Source organism: Colius striatus, chromosome 20 (assembly GCF_028858725.1).
Source record: "Colius striatus isolate bColStr4 chromosome 20, bColStr4.1.hap1, whole genome shotgun sequence".
Taxonomy (NCBI): domain Eukaryota; kingdom Metazoa; phylum Chordata; class Aves; order Coliiformes; family Coliidae; genus Colius; species Colius striatus.
In genome coordinates, this window is record NC_084778.1 from 1,030,074 (window position 1) to 1,045,163 (window position 15,090).

Below are 15,090 nucleotides of genomic sequence, written 5' to 3' on the forward strand. Positions count from 1 at the left end.
CTCCACTTCCAATGCAGTTTCTGGTTGGGGTTGGCCTGTTATGGATAGTTATAGTTTAAAATGGAAAATAAAAATGATTACAAGTTATGGATTACCGTTTCTCCCCCGTTCTGAAGGACTTTGATCCGGACTAAAACCTGCTGGAATTCAGCTTCGTGTGTCTAACATGCACATGAGGCTTTTGTCAAAGGATAAGGAATGACTAAAAGTGATGCTTCAGTTTATAGGAGTTGTGCATTTTCAAGTAAAACCACGAATGATGATTTAAAAGGTAATTTACTGTGGAAAAATAATGTGACTGATAAAAAAGACGACTTTCTTTTTTGTCTAACAGATAACAGATCTGCTGGATGTAGTGCTGGACAGTTTCATCAAAACCAGTGCCACAGGGGGCTTAGGATCCATAAAAGCTGAGGTTATGGCAGACACAGCTGTAGCACTTGCTTCTGGAAATGTGAAATTGGTTTCAAGCAAAGTGAGTTCCCTCTTTGCTCTCATTTCCTTTGGACAGTAATTTCAGCATATATACAAATGTGAGACTGAGATTTCCTGATAGCTCACTACAGGCAGTAATGCAAAAAAACCCCATGACCAGATAGGTTATAGCAGCAGAATTGTTCCAGTGTTAGGTTGTGGTGGTTTTTACTGGCATTTTGAGCTGTGCTCTTCATTTGAGTGAAACAAACCATTGCTCTCTTTTCAGGTGATAGGAAGGATGTGTAAAATAATCGACAAGACTTGTCTGTCTCCAACTCCTACGCTGGAGCAGCACCTGATGTGGGATGACATTGCTATTCTAGCACGTTACATGCTGATGCTCTCCTTCAACAATTCTCTAGATGTGGCAGCACACCTCCCCTACCTCTTCCATGTAGTGACTTTATTGGTGGCCACTGGTCCACTTTCTCTCAGAGCTTCCACTCACGGTCTCGTCATCAACATCATTCATTCTCTTTGCACTTGTTCACAGCTTCACTTTAGTGGTAAGTTCTTTTCACATTTGCAATGAAGCTGATTGAGCCTCAGTTTGTTTAGGAAATATTTGAGTTGTCTTTCTCTTTAAGCTGTTCTGAGAGTTGGAAAGTACTGTGTTGTAACTCAGCTTGCCTACAAATCAGAACATGATCTGCAGCAAATGAGTGTGGGAATGATAAATGCCTGTCTGGTCTAGAGCAGGTGCATAATGGAAATGGTTTATATAATAGGTTTTAGAGAACAAGAAGAAAATCCCAGTAAGTTCCTGTAATGCAGAGAGAGGAAGATATGCCTGTGCTAAATCTGGCTGATGTGCATCCTTCGAGCAGTTGTGTAATTTGGTAACAGAAATACCAGTTACATCAGGGACTGTGAGCTGTCCTGGTAACACAGGTGTTCTGCACGCTGCCGTGCTTCAGCAGTCCTAAAATAATCGGTATTGGCAAGTGTGTAGCTGTCACTTCTTACCATAGGCTAGATGTAAAAGTTTATGTAATCCTGGCTTTTTTTAAGTATCTGAAAGCTCATTTTCTATCTATGTAATACCCACAGAGTGTTTGCATAAACACACCCACGTGTGCACTTGTGCAAAGAAAAGCTTTGCTGTGACACGGGGCGAGGCAAATGTTCCTGATGAAACAATGCATTTGGAGCTCACTGAGGTGAACTGAAAGTTCAAGATTGTGAAAATATTCAGTGCTAGTAGCAGGGCTGTCGTTTTCTTTGGAGTCAAATGGCTTTATTCATTCCCCTGCCAGGGCCAGAAGCAGAATTAGCTCGGTTTGAACTTTACGGGTGGTTTCAGAGCAGGGACTCTCCAGATTTCCATTTTCTGAATCAGTGTGAGGAGAAGTCTCACAGAACCACATCTTTAAACAAGTTTCTTTCTGCAGTCTGTGCAACAGAGCACAGTGCTTTTGGGGTGCTGTGGGAGAAGCAGCCAAGAAACCAGTGCTGGAATGTGCCAAGTGACGTGCAGAGTGACCATGTCCCTCTGTATTCACAGGAGGGTCGGCCTCAGCAGGCTCAAAGCATGGATTGAATTTCAGTGGGTTTACATCTAATGTGTACACATTTATTCCACAGAGGAGACCAAGCAAGTTTTAAGGCTGAGCTTGACTGAGTTCTCTCTGCCCAAGTTCTATTTGCTGTTTGGCATCAGCAAAGTGAAGTCGGCCGCGGTCATCGCGTTCCGCTCCAGCTACCGGGACAGGTCCTTCTCACCTGGCTCCTACGAAAGGGAGACTTTTGCACTGACTTCCTTGGAAACTGTTACTGAAGCTTTGTTGGAGATCATGGAGGTACGTGGTTCAGAACAAAAGAAGTGGTCCATATGGGAAAGCAGCACTGCTGGCATTTTGTACAGGCAAGCAGCTGCTGAGCTGTGCATCCCATGTTGTGCTACTACATAGTTACTGGCTGGCTTCTGAGAGTTAAACTGCAGGGTCTGGATGTTAAAAAGCACTTCTGAGTGTTACATGTACTCAAACAATACAATTCTTTTTAGGCTTGTATGAGGGATATTCCAACGTGCAAGTGGCTGGACCAGTGGACTGAACTAGCTCAAAAGTATGTCGTAGATGTCAAAGCACATCCCCTGCCTGCCTGAGTTCTCACCTTTTCGTTGTACAGCCCGTTTGTTGGACATTTGGTTAATTCAGTGTTGTCTGTGTCCTCACAGGTTTGCATTCCAATACAACCCATCTCTGCAGCCAAGAGCACTGGTTGTCTTTGGCTGTATAAGTAAACGTGTGTCTCATGGGCAAATAAAACAAATCATCCGAATTCTTAGCAAGGTATGTGGGTCTAAATCTGTTTTCCTTTGTGACTCATAAAGTAGCTATTTGAGCTATTTTTAGCTTTATCGTCCCATCTGTCACAGTTCACCCTCAGCCCCACGCAGCTGCTTGCTCATACCCTGTGCCCCAGGGGGATGGGGAGGGGAACTGAAGAGGTAGAACTCTTGGGCTGAGATATGAACAATTGAGTAACTGAAATGCAGTTAAATGTAAGAACAATAATAGGATATAATAATAATTGAAATGAAAATGGATATAACAAAGAGACATAAATAAACCTCAAGAAAACCCTTACTCTGTCCTCATGTAGTGACTTCTGGATCTCTCGCAGTGTCTCAGATGTTGAACTTAATATTACAAGCAATGAGAAATCTTCTGTTAAGACATTTAGTGATTCACAACTTCCTTGTAGAAAGAGGATGTTAATAATGTAATGTGCTGTAAGTAACTACAATAAAGAGCAGGACATTCATTTCAGAAGACTTTGGAGCAGGCTGCCTGGCTCGGCAGTGGCGCTCTCTGTTTTCTGACGGCGGTAGCGTCCCGTGGCAAGTGAGCAGTGGGCTGAATATGTTGCCTTTAAGCATTTGATTAGAGTTTTATGGACATAAACTTCAGTTGAACAGCATCTGAATTGTAAAAGAGCTGTTCCCTAATCCTTGCACCTCACTGTTTTGGTACACAGCGTGCAGTTGTGTTCAGCAGTGCCTGTCATGTCTGTGTGAAACGCCACTTGTAGCAGGTCTTGAGAACTGGGTTAAAATGAGCTCAAGCTTTGCAAATTAACTGGGAGCAACCATTGCTGGTTAGAGCTTTGATCTTCTTTTTACAAAGCAAAATGTAATTATGGCTGTATTTTTAATTCCTTCTTTTTCCCCACAAAAAGGGACTGGAGAGCTGTTTAAAAGGCCCCGATAATTACAACAGCCAAGTTCTGATCGAAGCTACAGTGATAGCACTCACCAAGCTGCAGCCTCTTCTCAATAAGGTACACAACTGGCTTGCTAGAGGGAACAGAAGACATAAAAGTTATCATTATGGGTATAATCTCAAAGATACAAGTGTTGTGCTGAAGTTCACACTTCAGTGCTGTGACTCACTCTTGAAAGCACTGCACATGGGCAGTGGGACAGATGTTGTGTGCAGAGGCTTTGCACGTGCTCTGGAATGTGCTGTCCGACTGCGTCACACTGGCTATAGTGACATAGGCAGAGGTTGGACCACAGACTGTCTTGGTTCTTTCCAAAAGACAGACAGTCTGGGCTAATATATGCCTTTCAGGTCATGGCTTACAATATGCATTAGTCTGATGTGATTTGCTGGTAATTTAGGCAGCTGTATGTTACTTTCAAGTTCATTACTCGAGCAGCATCCCAGTAGGGACACCTGGGAGAGCCAGGTGTGTCTGTGTAATGAAGAGCCTTGTGTATCTGCTGTTAATAAATAAAACTTGTTCCTAGAAAAATCTGCTGCTGAAGGATTTGTTAAATGCCAGTTCCTCCTGTGTGCTTTGGAGGAGAGAATGTCCAGCCAGTTGTGTGTGCAGAGCTGCAATCCGTTTTCAACGTGTGCTGTCAAATTGATAACAAAAGACACATTTCTGTTGAGTGGTGCAGGGCAGTGTGAGTCTGACATGTTTGTGAGCAGGGGAAGGAATGTAAGAGAGAAGGAATGGCTGAGGGGAGACTAGGGGAAAGGCTTGAAATGAATTTACTCTCTACTCCTCAGCTGTTAAGGGTGTTCATACTACAGAGTCACCTGGATGTCTTTTGTTGGAGTGGATGTGGTTGAGGACAGAACCTGCTGCAATGCACACACAAACCCCCATGTCAGCCCCGTTTATCATTTGCAGGAACTGACTTGAAAGTGATTGTGGCTTTTGCATTTTCCTTCTAGGACTCTCCTATGCACAAGGCCCTGTTTTGGGTAGCTATGGCCGTATTGCAGCTGGATGAGGTGAACTTGTACTCGGCAGGTACAGCACTGCTTGAGCAGAATCTGCACACCTTGGATAGCCTCCGAGTGTTCAATGACAAGGTAAGCTGTTAGCAGTCAGAAGTCACCATCTCTTGGAAAAGTAAAACTTCCCTGTCCTTGTGGACACTCGTTGAGAAACTAACACTGAGGTTTGGATTAGAAGTGGTTTCACTGGGGAAGTATCAAAAGTAAAATTAAGATGGAGAGGTGGAGTTCTTATTCTGTTCTAAACTGGGACAGAAATGTGTGCATGTGTTGAAGAGTGTGTTTGGTGTTTTCATGTAAGCTCTTAAGGTTACTGATGAGTTTGGGGTTTTTTTCTGGGTCAGAGCCCGGAAGAGGTGTTCATGGAGATCAGGAGGCCACTTGAATGGCACTGCAAGCAGATGGATCATTTTGTTGGGCTAAATTTCAACTCCAACTTCAACTTTGCACTAGTGGGACACCTTCTGAAAGGTAGGAATGAATCCATCCTGCTCTTCACTTCAGATGAACAGTCTTAATTCAGAAATAAACACAAGTCCAGGGATTTAGGGGGAAAGTGGGTGGTGGATTTGAAGTGACTTGGGTTACAAAACAGATACAGAATTAAGTGGTGTTCATTTGCCAGGTTTCCTTTACATGTCCTGTGAAGGTCTTTAGTGCTAATGACAGAAATGCTTAACTGTCACAGGATGTGTGGCTTCATTTGCTGCAGTTCTTTACTTCTTCCTTCAGGCATGCTGCCTTTCTCTGGGTTTGCCTTCCTTCAGGCTCACTGTTGCTGTTAGAGAACAGATTTGTGAGATAATAGGTGTATGCACAGGCATTTGAAATGATGGGATCTGGGCTTGGCTGTGCAATTTCTGTTAGCATTTTGCTTCCTTACTGTTTATCTGAAGTGTCCTGAGAATGTGCTAATAAAAGATGTATAAACCTGTTCAAGACATTAATGCTTGATAAATTGCATTCACAAATTAAGTACACTATTTGATTTCTTCGCCTCATTTCTTAGGGTACAGGCATCCTTCTCCCACCACTGTAGCAAGAACAGTAAGGATCTTACATACACTACTAGCTCTGGTTAACAAACACAGGAACTGTGACAAGTTTGAGGTGAACACCCAGAGTGTGGCTTACCTGGCAGGTAAAATTGAACAGTCTTTTAAACTGGTGCTAAGTGCAAAGGAATGAGCTGCTGTGAGAATCCTTACAGATCTGGGTTGATAAAATTGTACCAACATAAAGGAAACTTGTAACTGGAGTTGGACAAGAGTCTGGGCTAAGCTGGGGTTGTGGACTGAGGGCTTGCCAGCACAGGACTTGCTGGGCAGCTCTGACAATACCTCAGGGAGGCTGGAGGTTTCTTGGGTTAAGTACTGAAGTGTGTGCCTTAGAACATTCAGATTTCCAGTGGTCTAGGAGTAGAAGCTGTGACCACGTGAAGGCAAATGTTTAAACCTTGGAATGTTCAGTGGATGGGGAATAGAGCTCTTTGTAAATGACCTACTTTTCATCTCTACATTTCAGTGAGGTGTAACTACATCTCAGTGGTTTCCTTTGTACTAAGTAAGAAGTTAAGTTGATGGAATATTGTTTACATTCTTCCTGTGGTGGGAAACTCACACTGGCTTGCTTTGCACTTTTAGCTTTGCTGACAGTATCTGAGGAAGTTCGGAGTCGCTGCAGCCTGAAGCACAGGAAATCTCTCTTGCTGACAGATGTGTCCATGGAGAATGTTCCTATGGATACATATCCCATCCATCACAGCGACACTAGCTATAGGTTGGTTGTCTAACTTCTGGATAAGTTATCCACATTTCAATGTCTGTCTCCTTTAAGTTGTCTAAAGGTAGCCTGTGATGTATGGAAAACTGAAACCCACGTTGATAAAGCCCAGTCACAGCTGGTTCCAGGCCCATGTGCTCCTTACACTGTGATCAAGAGTCACAGAGGGATTTGGGTATCGAATTCACAGAGGTTGAGTTTTGAGATGCATAAAGCTCTTTCAGAGCTGAAATGCTTTGGAGGTTGTTGAACTTTTTGTTACCTTTCTCCAAGCCCTAATTTCTTTTCATTTTTCATTTATATTTTAAAAGAAAATTGTATTTATCCTTTGAGGAGCTTCAGGGCATGTCCCAGAGCACTCACTTGCTCTGTCCTTGCAAGAGCTGAACACCTTACAGCCTGTCTGTATGCAACCCCAGAGATCAGCTAAGAAATCTACCTAGAAGTGACGTGGAGAGACAGTTTCTGTCAGCAGGGAGCATTTTATTTAGTGTCTGTCTTTTTAGCATCCAGTATGGAGCAAGTGATTATTAAATACCTTCCATCTTGCCTGATAGGCTGAATTGCTTGTGTTCTTTTCATTGCCTTCAGCATTATGTTAATATCAGCTTGGTAGTTTCCACAAGCTCAGACAGTTTTGCAAGCAAATTAGTTACTATTTCTTACATGTTTTTGAGAGATTAACCTTGGCAGGGGTGGGCTCAATAAAGGGGAGCTTGGCTGGTTGAAACAGTGATGCCTAAATGTGCCCAGTTTTAAAGATTTCCTTCATTTTCTCTGCACTTTCAGGACACTAAAGGAAAGCCAACCATGGCCATCACCCAAGGGGTCAGACAGACACCTGACTGCCAGTTACCCGACAGTGGGACAGATAAGCCCGCGGACACGAAAGTCCATGAGTTTGGATATGGGGCAGCCTTCACAAGCCAACACTAAAAAGCTTCTAGGTTATTAAGATAACTAACTTACCTATCTGCCTACAGAATACCCCAGGAAGTGTCACTTGAGGAAACTGACACCCGTATTTATTCTGACTTCAAGTGCTCATTCCCGATTTGGAGGGATATCTGCAGCTCCTGCAAAGTACAAGTTACAGAGCACTGCACAGTGAAAGAACTGACTCAGTTCTTGGTCACTGAGGGGGAGGGGGAAGCAGGAGTGAGTGGCACTCCAAAGCTGTGTGGTGAAAAAGACCAAAGGTATTGCAGATACTAAAGCTTCACAGTGACACTTGTCTGCCAGCAGCCCTCCTTCACCAAGCCCAAGCAGCTGTACTGGGTACTCTGTCTTATGCCAGAGAGATGGTCCCAAAACATTTCACATGTTTTGTAAGCAATCTGGTTTTTATTCGTGGCTTCTCAGTGCATCACGTTTACAAGCAAAGTCAGGGGTTTCCCTGATGCTGACAGAGAAACAAGAGGAGGTGCTTTGTACAACTCATGGGTATCCTTTTGTTATGGTACGGTGTACATGGAAGAAGAGGGGCATTTCTTTCATTACAGTCCTACTACTGCTTCCTTTTCAGTAATCCCATGTTGGCATGTTTATTTGATGTGATGTGTTGACCAAGAACCCATAGCATGCCCACAGCTTTACATGATTAAATTGCATGCTTTCCTCATGTACTGTGAAGCATTTTGGAAACTGTGATGGAGAGCGGCATGGTGTGATCGTATTTACCGTCCCTGGCAGTGGAGGTGTCCCCAGATTCCTCCCAGTACGCTGTGGCTGGGAGAGTGGCTTGGCCAGAAAATCAGAAGAAGTTAGAGTATGGATTTAGCTTTAATGTTTTTAATTGCCTGATAAATTGTTTTTAGGTACAAGGAAAAGTTTTGACCATTTGATATCGGACACAAAGGCTCCTAAAAGGCAAGACATGGAATCTGGAATCACAACGCCTCCCAAAATGAGGAGAGTAGCCGAGAATGATTATGAAATGGGTGAGAAACAGGACTGACCTTTTAAGAGTAATGCTAATTATGAACGCTTTGTATACATATACAAAGGATCCTTCCTAAATTGAGTGTTTATTTGCCTAGGTGACACGAGGTAAGGGAGAAGGGTCTTTCTTGACAGTGGCTTCTGGAGAGTGCAGTCTTCCATATCACTGGCAACTGAGCCTTGAGTTAGCGTTGCTGAGTTGGCAGGTGCAGAGTAAGGGGCAGCTGTAACGTCCTGCAGACCCCAGTGAAGTGAAGTGAATGAAATTTGGCTTTTTATACGTTCATAAGCCCTCGCTGCAAATTCCTGCAGGAGATGGAACGTGACCTAATGCCTAGAATGCCTCTCTTCATCTTCTCCCACATCTGCTTCCTGTGCCCCATCCCCAATTGCAATGCAAGACCAGGGTTCTTCTGTTCAATCTGATGTCAGTCTGCTGCCTGACCCTGAACTTGGTACTTACCACCCCTGGGCCTGTATTTCACCACATAGGAAATTGGGGTTCTTGTCTGCCATGTGATGACACATCCCATGTAGTGATCTAGCGCTGCTGGTATTAGTAGCTGTTGCTTCGGTACTTTATGAGAGGACGGTGAACTCTGAAGTTTGCGTACGACCGATCTGTTGTGCGAGAGCTGATTCTGTTTGGGTTTAGGTTGTCTTGGCTCTGGATGAGTTGCTCTTTTTTTATCTGGCAGAAACCCAGAGAATATCACCGCAGCAGCACCCACACCTTCGGAAAGTGTCTGTTTCTGAGTCAAACGTCCTCCTGGATGAAGAAGTTCTGACTGACCCAAAAATTCAAGCACTGCTGCTTACAGTTCTTGTAAGCTTTCTTCTCTGTTGTCTGTTATTTTCTGGTATTCTTTTGTCTCCCAAAGAAGCATCTTCCTTGCAGTGTTTCTAAATCCATCTGCATCAGAATCACTGTGATGTGCCAGTCGGTTCTTTTGACGCTTTTGCTTCCAGTTTTTAGGAGTTGCTGTTAGAAAATGGATGCATTTTGTACTTAGAAACGAGGCTTTTTGGAATACATTTAAATGCTCTTTCAGACTGACCTCTCATCATTCTGTAGTGGTTTGTAGAACATGTCCAGCAGTTGCCCCTTTTCCCATCAGACTCATCACAAGCTAATGTTATGTAATCCAAGAACACTGATGTGTTACACTCCACAAGGGAAAACTGTTGGAATGGCAGCGTAATTCAGTTCTTAAATTATTAACTGGCAGTGTAGGTACAGTATGGTAGTGCCTTCTTCATAGCTACCAGTAGTTGCCATTCCTGATAGAATTCAGACTCAGTTGCTTTTGTCAGAGTCTGAAGTGAAATGAGAAGCTGTTACCAACTGTTTCTATTGTTTCCCCACATACACTTGAAATACCTTGATTCCACGTTCAAAGAGGACATCAATTAGTCTCTAGAATTCTGCTTTCTGCCATTCAGACACCTTAAAACCTTAAACTACAACAACAAAAGCCTCTGACTACTGAAAGTGAGTTTGAAGCATGCTAATGGAATCCTTTGCATTGTGACAGGCAACGTTAGTGAAGTACACTACTGATGAGTTTGACCAGCGGATTCTGTACGAGTATTTAGCAGAAGCCAGTGTTGTGTTTCCAAAGGTCTTTCCTGTTGTGTAAGTATCTAAAACCCCATTTACAATGACTCTGTACTTGGCCCTTCCTTGACAAGGTCTCTGGTCCAGGACAGGCACATACAGGTACTTCTTCTTGGTAGGTTACTGCTGCAGTCTGTCCATGGCTTGAGACCAGTGTCCACAGCGATTTCGGAATCGTTCTTTTTGCCCTTGTGAAATGAATCTAATGTTCTCCCTGGAACAGCATCCTCAGACCCACTGCCACAGATGGGCTTCTCAGGCAGGCTGCAGAGCGTGGGAGAGCTCTGTGCTGTTGCTAAGGAGCCTGTCTGGGTCAGGGACGTTGCGTGGCGAGCAGCAGAGCACGTTTGAACATGTTCATGTGCCCTCTCTACAAGTCAGTACATACTGGCTCTTAAATATTATTTTCACCCCAGTCAGACTCAGTTGTTTTAATTACTACCCCAGGTGCACATCAAAACTGATTTAAAGCATGTTTGAAGATACTCATTGGATGTGTTTGTTTAGGCATTAGAAGCAGCGTTTGCTGGAGTCAGTGTGGGTAAGAAAAACCCAACTTCCAGAAACTAAGATGAGTTGACTTCTAAAACTGACCTGAGAATGACTTACAAGTAATGCAACCTTTCTGTGGCTTTACACAGAGGTTCTTTGAGTTATTGAAACCACAATTGTAATTGGCATTTGTATTAAGAAGACCCAAACGTGGATGAGATCTGCAGGGGAGCTCAAATGAGACATGACTCCCACAGGGTGGAAAAGCTGCTCTGAAATGCCAGCTCTGACATGGACACAAGTGCAGTGCATTGGGGCTTTACATACAATATTTACAACTGAAAGGGCCAGTTGAATGCTTTAATGGATTATATTCTTAGTAGAGGTTTCTGAAGGTGTCGCTCATAAGAGTCCTCACAGGAGGTGGAACTGCGGGGAATTGTGTCCTACTGGGAGCAGCCTGAAAACCCCACCTGAACTGCTGCTTGCTAAAGTCAGTTGGGAACTGCAGGTGTGATTTATTTAATGAACAAAAAACAAGCCTCTTCTCTTTTTCTCAGGCATAATTTATTGGATTCCAAGATCAACACCCTTCTGTCGCTGTGCCAGGACCCAAATTTGCTGAATCCAATCCATGGGATTGTTCAGAGCGTTGTCTACCACGAGGAGTCTCCTCCCCAGTACCAAACCTCCTACCTACAGAGTAAATAGCTCTCCTTTGGTTTTTTAAAGCTGTATTTTAAGTGGGATTTACTACTGAAAGTGTTTCAGAATTTCAGCCCTCCTAGTACTTTCCAGTTGTTTCTGTCAGGTCAGAACTGCTTTCCTGCTAACACCCAGTTTGTTGTTGCAGGTTTTGGATTTAATGGGCTGTGGAGGTTTGCTGGCCCGTTTTCTAAGGTAAGAGCAGGACACTCTGGGGAAGTTTTCCCTTCACATTCTGTATGAAGCACGTTGGTACCCCAGGAAAGGTGCAGGTGAATGACAGGTCACAGAATTTATGTGAGTTGGGCTCACTTCGGTAGCTAAAACAGTTTTTGAGCCTGCATCAGATATTTTGATGCTCTATAACATCAAATGACCCGAGCTGGGTGAGAGCAGTCAGGTGTGTGAATGCTCCCAGGCTCACTGAGGGGCCTTGGGTGAACATCAGCACCCAGCAAGCCTTTGTTACCTGTGCCTTACGCTGCAAGGGGCTCATTTGATAAGAATGGAAATTCCATAAGGTTAAATTTGGTGTTACAGCAGCACCAATAAACTGAGCACTGACCATCTGGGCTGCTGTTTGTCCCCATGGGAACAAGAAGTAGAGGGGCAGAGTGGGGAATGTTCTGGATGTTGGGCAGAGATGTGGTGGTTCATCTCATGGATGGAGTGGCTCCTCGTCTCTGACCTCGTGCTTCCACACACTGCTGGAATTACACCAGCCAGCAGACCTTACTGGGTATGTTTAGATTAATCTGTAAGAGGCCACAGTCAGCTTCTGCAGTCAAATGCTTGTTAGAATTTTCAGTGACAGAGCAGTGTGCTCTTAGAGCTTTGCCCCAGGACTCACTCTAAAGCTCTTCTTGGCAGACAAGGAGAAAGAAAAGAACTGCTCATTTTTGGTTTTCCCCCCATCATCCCCAGCAAACGCAAATCCCAGACTATGCTGAGCTCATAGTGAAGTTCCTTGATGCCTTGATCGACACATATTTGCCTGGAATCGATGAGGAAACCAGTGAAGAGTCTCTCCTGACACCCACATCTCCATATCCTCCTGCAGTGCAGAGCCAGCTTAGCATCACTGCTAACCTCAACCTGTCCAATTCCATGACCTCGCTTGCAACTTCCCAGCACTCCCCAGGTCAGTAGCTCTTCTGGTACCACATGCAGAAGGGAGACGTGTTCAATTGACTGGGTCTGTAGCCAAACACTCGTCCTTGTTGTCTCTGTGGGTGTGTTTATGCATCAGACGTGGTTGCAGTCTGGAGTCACATGGGTATGAAGGTGTTTGCTAAGCCATTACTCAGTTTTTCAGGTGTTGGGTTTTGTTCAGAACAAAATCTGTCTTCCAGGTGGTTACAGTGAAGGAAAATAGCATAAAGTGCATCAAATGAGAAACAGCTGCATCTTGATATGGAACATCTGCAGCAGAGGAGCCTTGACAGTAACTAAGCATGATAATTTCAAGGAGAACGATACCTGTCTGGGCACTACAAAGGGACATAATAACCCAGAGCTATGCTGTGAAGGACTGTGTCTGGGCTGCCTCAGTTTCAGTTGATTACATGATTTAAGGCCAATGCACATACAGGCAGCATCAGGCAAAGGTCAAACCTGCCCTTGAATCAAATCAGTGTTTGTGTAGGTGTGTGTGGAATCCTGGGTCAGTTCAGACTCTGGTATTGCCAGAAGTGTGCTGATGATAAAGTGAAAGCATTCAAAAGAAGATCAATCATCAAAGGCAGTAAATGGATCTCTTCTGGCTTGGGGAGAAGAGAATTACAGGGAAATACAGAGGTTAAATGTAACATCATGAATTTTCAGTGTAAAAAAGAGGGTAAAAGTACATTATGGGCAGTATCTTTCCCTTTAGCATGTGGCATCTGTGGCAACTCCAGCAGTGTTTTGGCAAGGATGAAGGGATGATGCAGGATTAGGCCCTCTACAAGCAAAAAAAGCATTTTGCTGTGTGCATGTCTTCCTTCCTTCCACCTCACTGCCTGCTCCTTCATTTGTTAGCCTAGGGGAAGGAATTAATCCAGCTCATCAAACATTTCTTCCAAGTGTTCTGCAAACAGAGGGTTGTTACCAGACACTGGTTAGGGGCCCATCTCCACAACTGGAGTTAGGAGCTAGTGAACTTGTTCAGGGTACTGGGGAGTCCACAGTGGGGTGGACTCGATGCTCTTAAAGGTCTTTTCCAGCCAAAATGATTCTATGACCATTGTTTTATAAATGTTTTGTCTGTCATCATCTCTTCCTCTTTCCCTCCCCTCCCCCTTGTCATGGACATTGTTCACTCACATTTTTTCTCTCATTCTGTGAAGCTTCTCTGCCTTGCTCTAAATCTGCAGTTTTCATGCAGCTTCCTCATCAAGGTACACTCTACTCTGATCATACTTGCACGAAATACTGCTTGGTCTGCTTTAAGGTTGGGCTTGCAGCATGAGAAGAGGTTTATTCGTCTCTTAGACTTGGGAATGGCTTCAGTGTTAAGTGCTAAGCTGTTGCATTTCTTGTGTGGTGCTGATTAAGCAGGCAGTCAGTCACATCCTTAAGAGTAGGATAAGAGAGGTGGATGCTTGGGATGTGAAATGACTCTGCTGCAGGTATTAAGCTAAAATGGAGACCTGTTTCACCTGAGCTCTTTTACATTCACTAGAAGTTGTCTTTAACTTCAGTTATGCACCACGAGGGCTTTGGCCTAAACAGCAGCAGACAGCAGCTCAATAAAATGGGTACTCAGCACCATTTGATTTCTGCTTCTGTATGAAGAAGGAAAAAGCTGCAGAAGAGATTTTTTCCCTCAGGCCCGTGGGTTGCTTCCTATTCTCATTGGAGTTTGTGGTTTTTGTAAGCTCACACCACAGGAGGAGAGGAAGGATGATGTAGCCTGCAGCCAGCTTCTGGCTGGAGTTCTGAGTTGGTCCCTCTGCGTGTGGGAGAGAGGGGAGTGTGTTCTTTATTCCTGCTAATCCCAGTGAGACTCGGTTTCTTACAGGAATGAGGCACAACTGAGGGAGATGTCATTTATAGTAATGGGATTTTGTTCTAACCCTTTTATTGGCTGTCAGACATCCCAATTTTTGCTGCTGATTGTACTTGTAGCCTCTTGCATAAGAACACCCTTGCAGCTATTCATTTCAGTGCTGTGCACGTCCTGGAAGTGTTGAGTGTTGCTAAACACACATCAAACATACTCTGTTGCAGAAATAATGTGACAGCTACAGTAAGATATTGCCACAGGAATGGTTAACTCATACTAGCATCAGCATACAAGTAATAATTGATTGGAAGCTTGTCTGCATCAAAAAGAAGTCTCAGCTTTTACACCTTACTGTGTCCAAAGCTGTTGGAGTAGCAGCTCATAACCAAGGCTTTCACTTGCTCTCATCACCTCAGCATGAATCTTACACTAAAGCAGTTTGTGGTGATTCTTTTAGCAAAACAGAATAGTTACCTTGTTCTGCAGACAAAGCTCATCAGAGAAGTGTGTGCACATGTGTGTAAAGCCTGTCCTGTCCCATCCTCAGCTCGTATCCATCAGCCCCCTCCCGCCGTAAGGAGCTGAACTGGGGCAGGAGCAGACGCCTCAGGATTTCCAGCCCCGCTTGCTCTGTGTTTGCTCTGAATACTCTGCTTAGAAAGTGGTTTCTTCAGGTGCCTTTGTTAGAAGTTAATGGTTGATTTTTGATTGTTTTTACTCCCAGTTGGCCAGGGTTTAAATCCCTGACTGCTGTCTGCATTCTGGCGTTTAACTCTTCCAAGGAGCCCCTGCATCAGTTCTGGTTCTGCTGCGTGTGCCAGGAGCCAGCT

General features: G+C 44.1%; 1 protein-coding gene across 2 annotated transcripts in view; it reads left to right on the forward strand.

Annotated features, from left to right (window-relative positions):
• The window catches only part of NF1 (neurofibromin 1), an 83,543-nt gene that overhangs the window by 62,207 nt on the left and 6,246 nt on the right, over positions 1-15,090 (forward strand). For both annotated transcript variants that reach the window (XM_062012609.1, XM_062012610.1), the window contains 17 exons: positions 335-475; positions 704-983; positions 2,062-2,276; positions 2,483-2,544; positions 2,657-2,771; positions 3,661-3,762; positions 4,671-4,811; positions 5,081-5,207; positions 5,746-5,877; positions 6,380-6,515; positions 7,308-7,465; positions 8,336-8,458; positions 9,158-9,285; positions 9,995-10,095; positions 11,130-11,272; positions 11,423-11,469; positions 12,199-12,415. In XM_062012609.1, the coding sequence (XP_061868593.1) occupies positions 335-475; positions 704-983; positions 2,062-2,276; positions 2,483-2,544; positions 2,657-2,771; positions 3,661-3,762; positions 4,671-4,811; positions 5,081-5,207; positions 5,746-5,877; positions 6,380-6,515; positions 7,308-7,465; positions 8,336-8,458; positions 9,158-9,285; positions 9,995-10,095; positions 11,130-11,272; positions 11,423-11,469; positions 12,199-12,415 (2,368 nt within the window). The remainder of the gene's footprint in view (positions 1-334; positions 476-703; positions 984-2,061; positions 2,277-2,482; positions 2,545-2,656; positions 2,772-3,660; positions 3,763-4,670; positions 4,812-5,080; positions 5,208-5,745; positions 5,878-6,379; positions 6,516-7,307; positions 7,466-8,335; positions 8,459-9,157; positions 9,286-9,994; positions 10,096-11,129; positions 11,273-11,422; positions 11,470-12,198; positions 12,416-15,090) is intronic.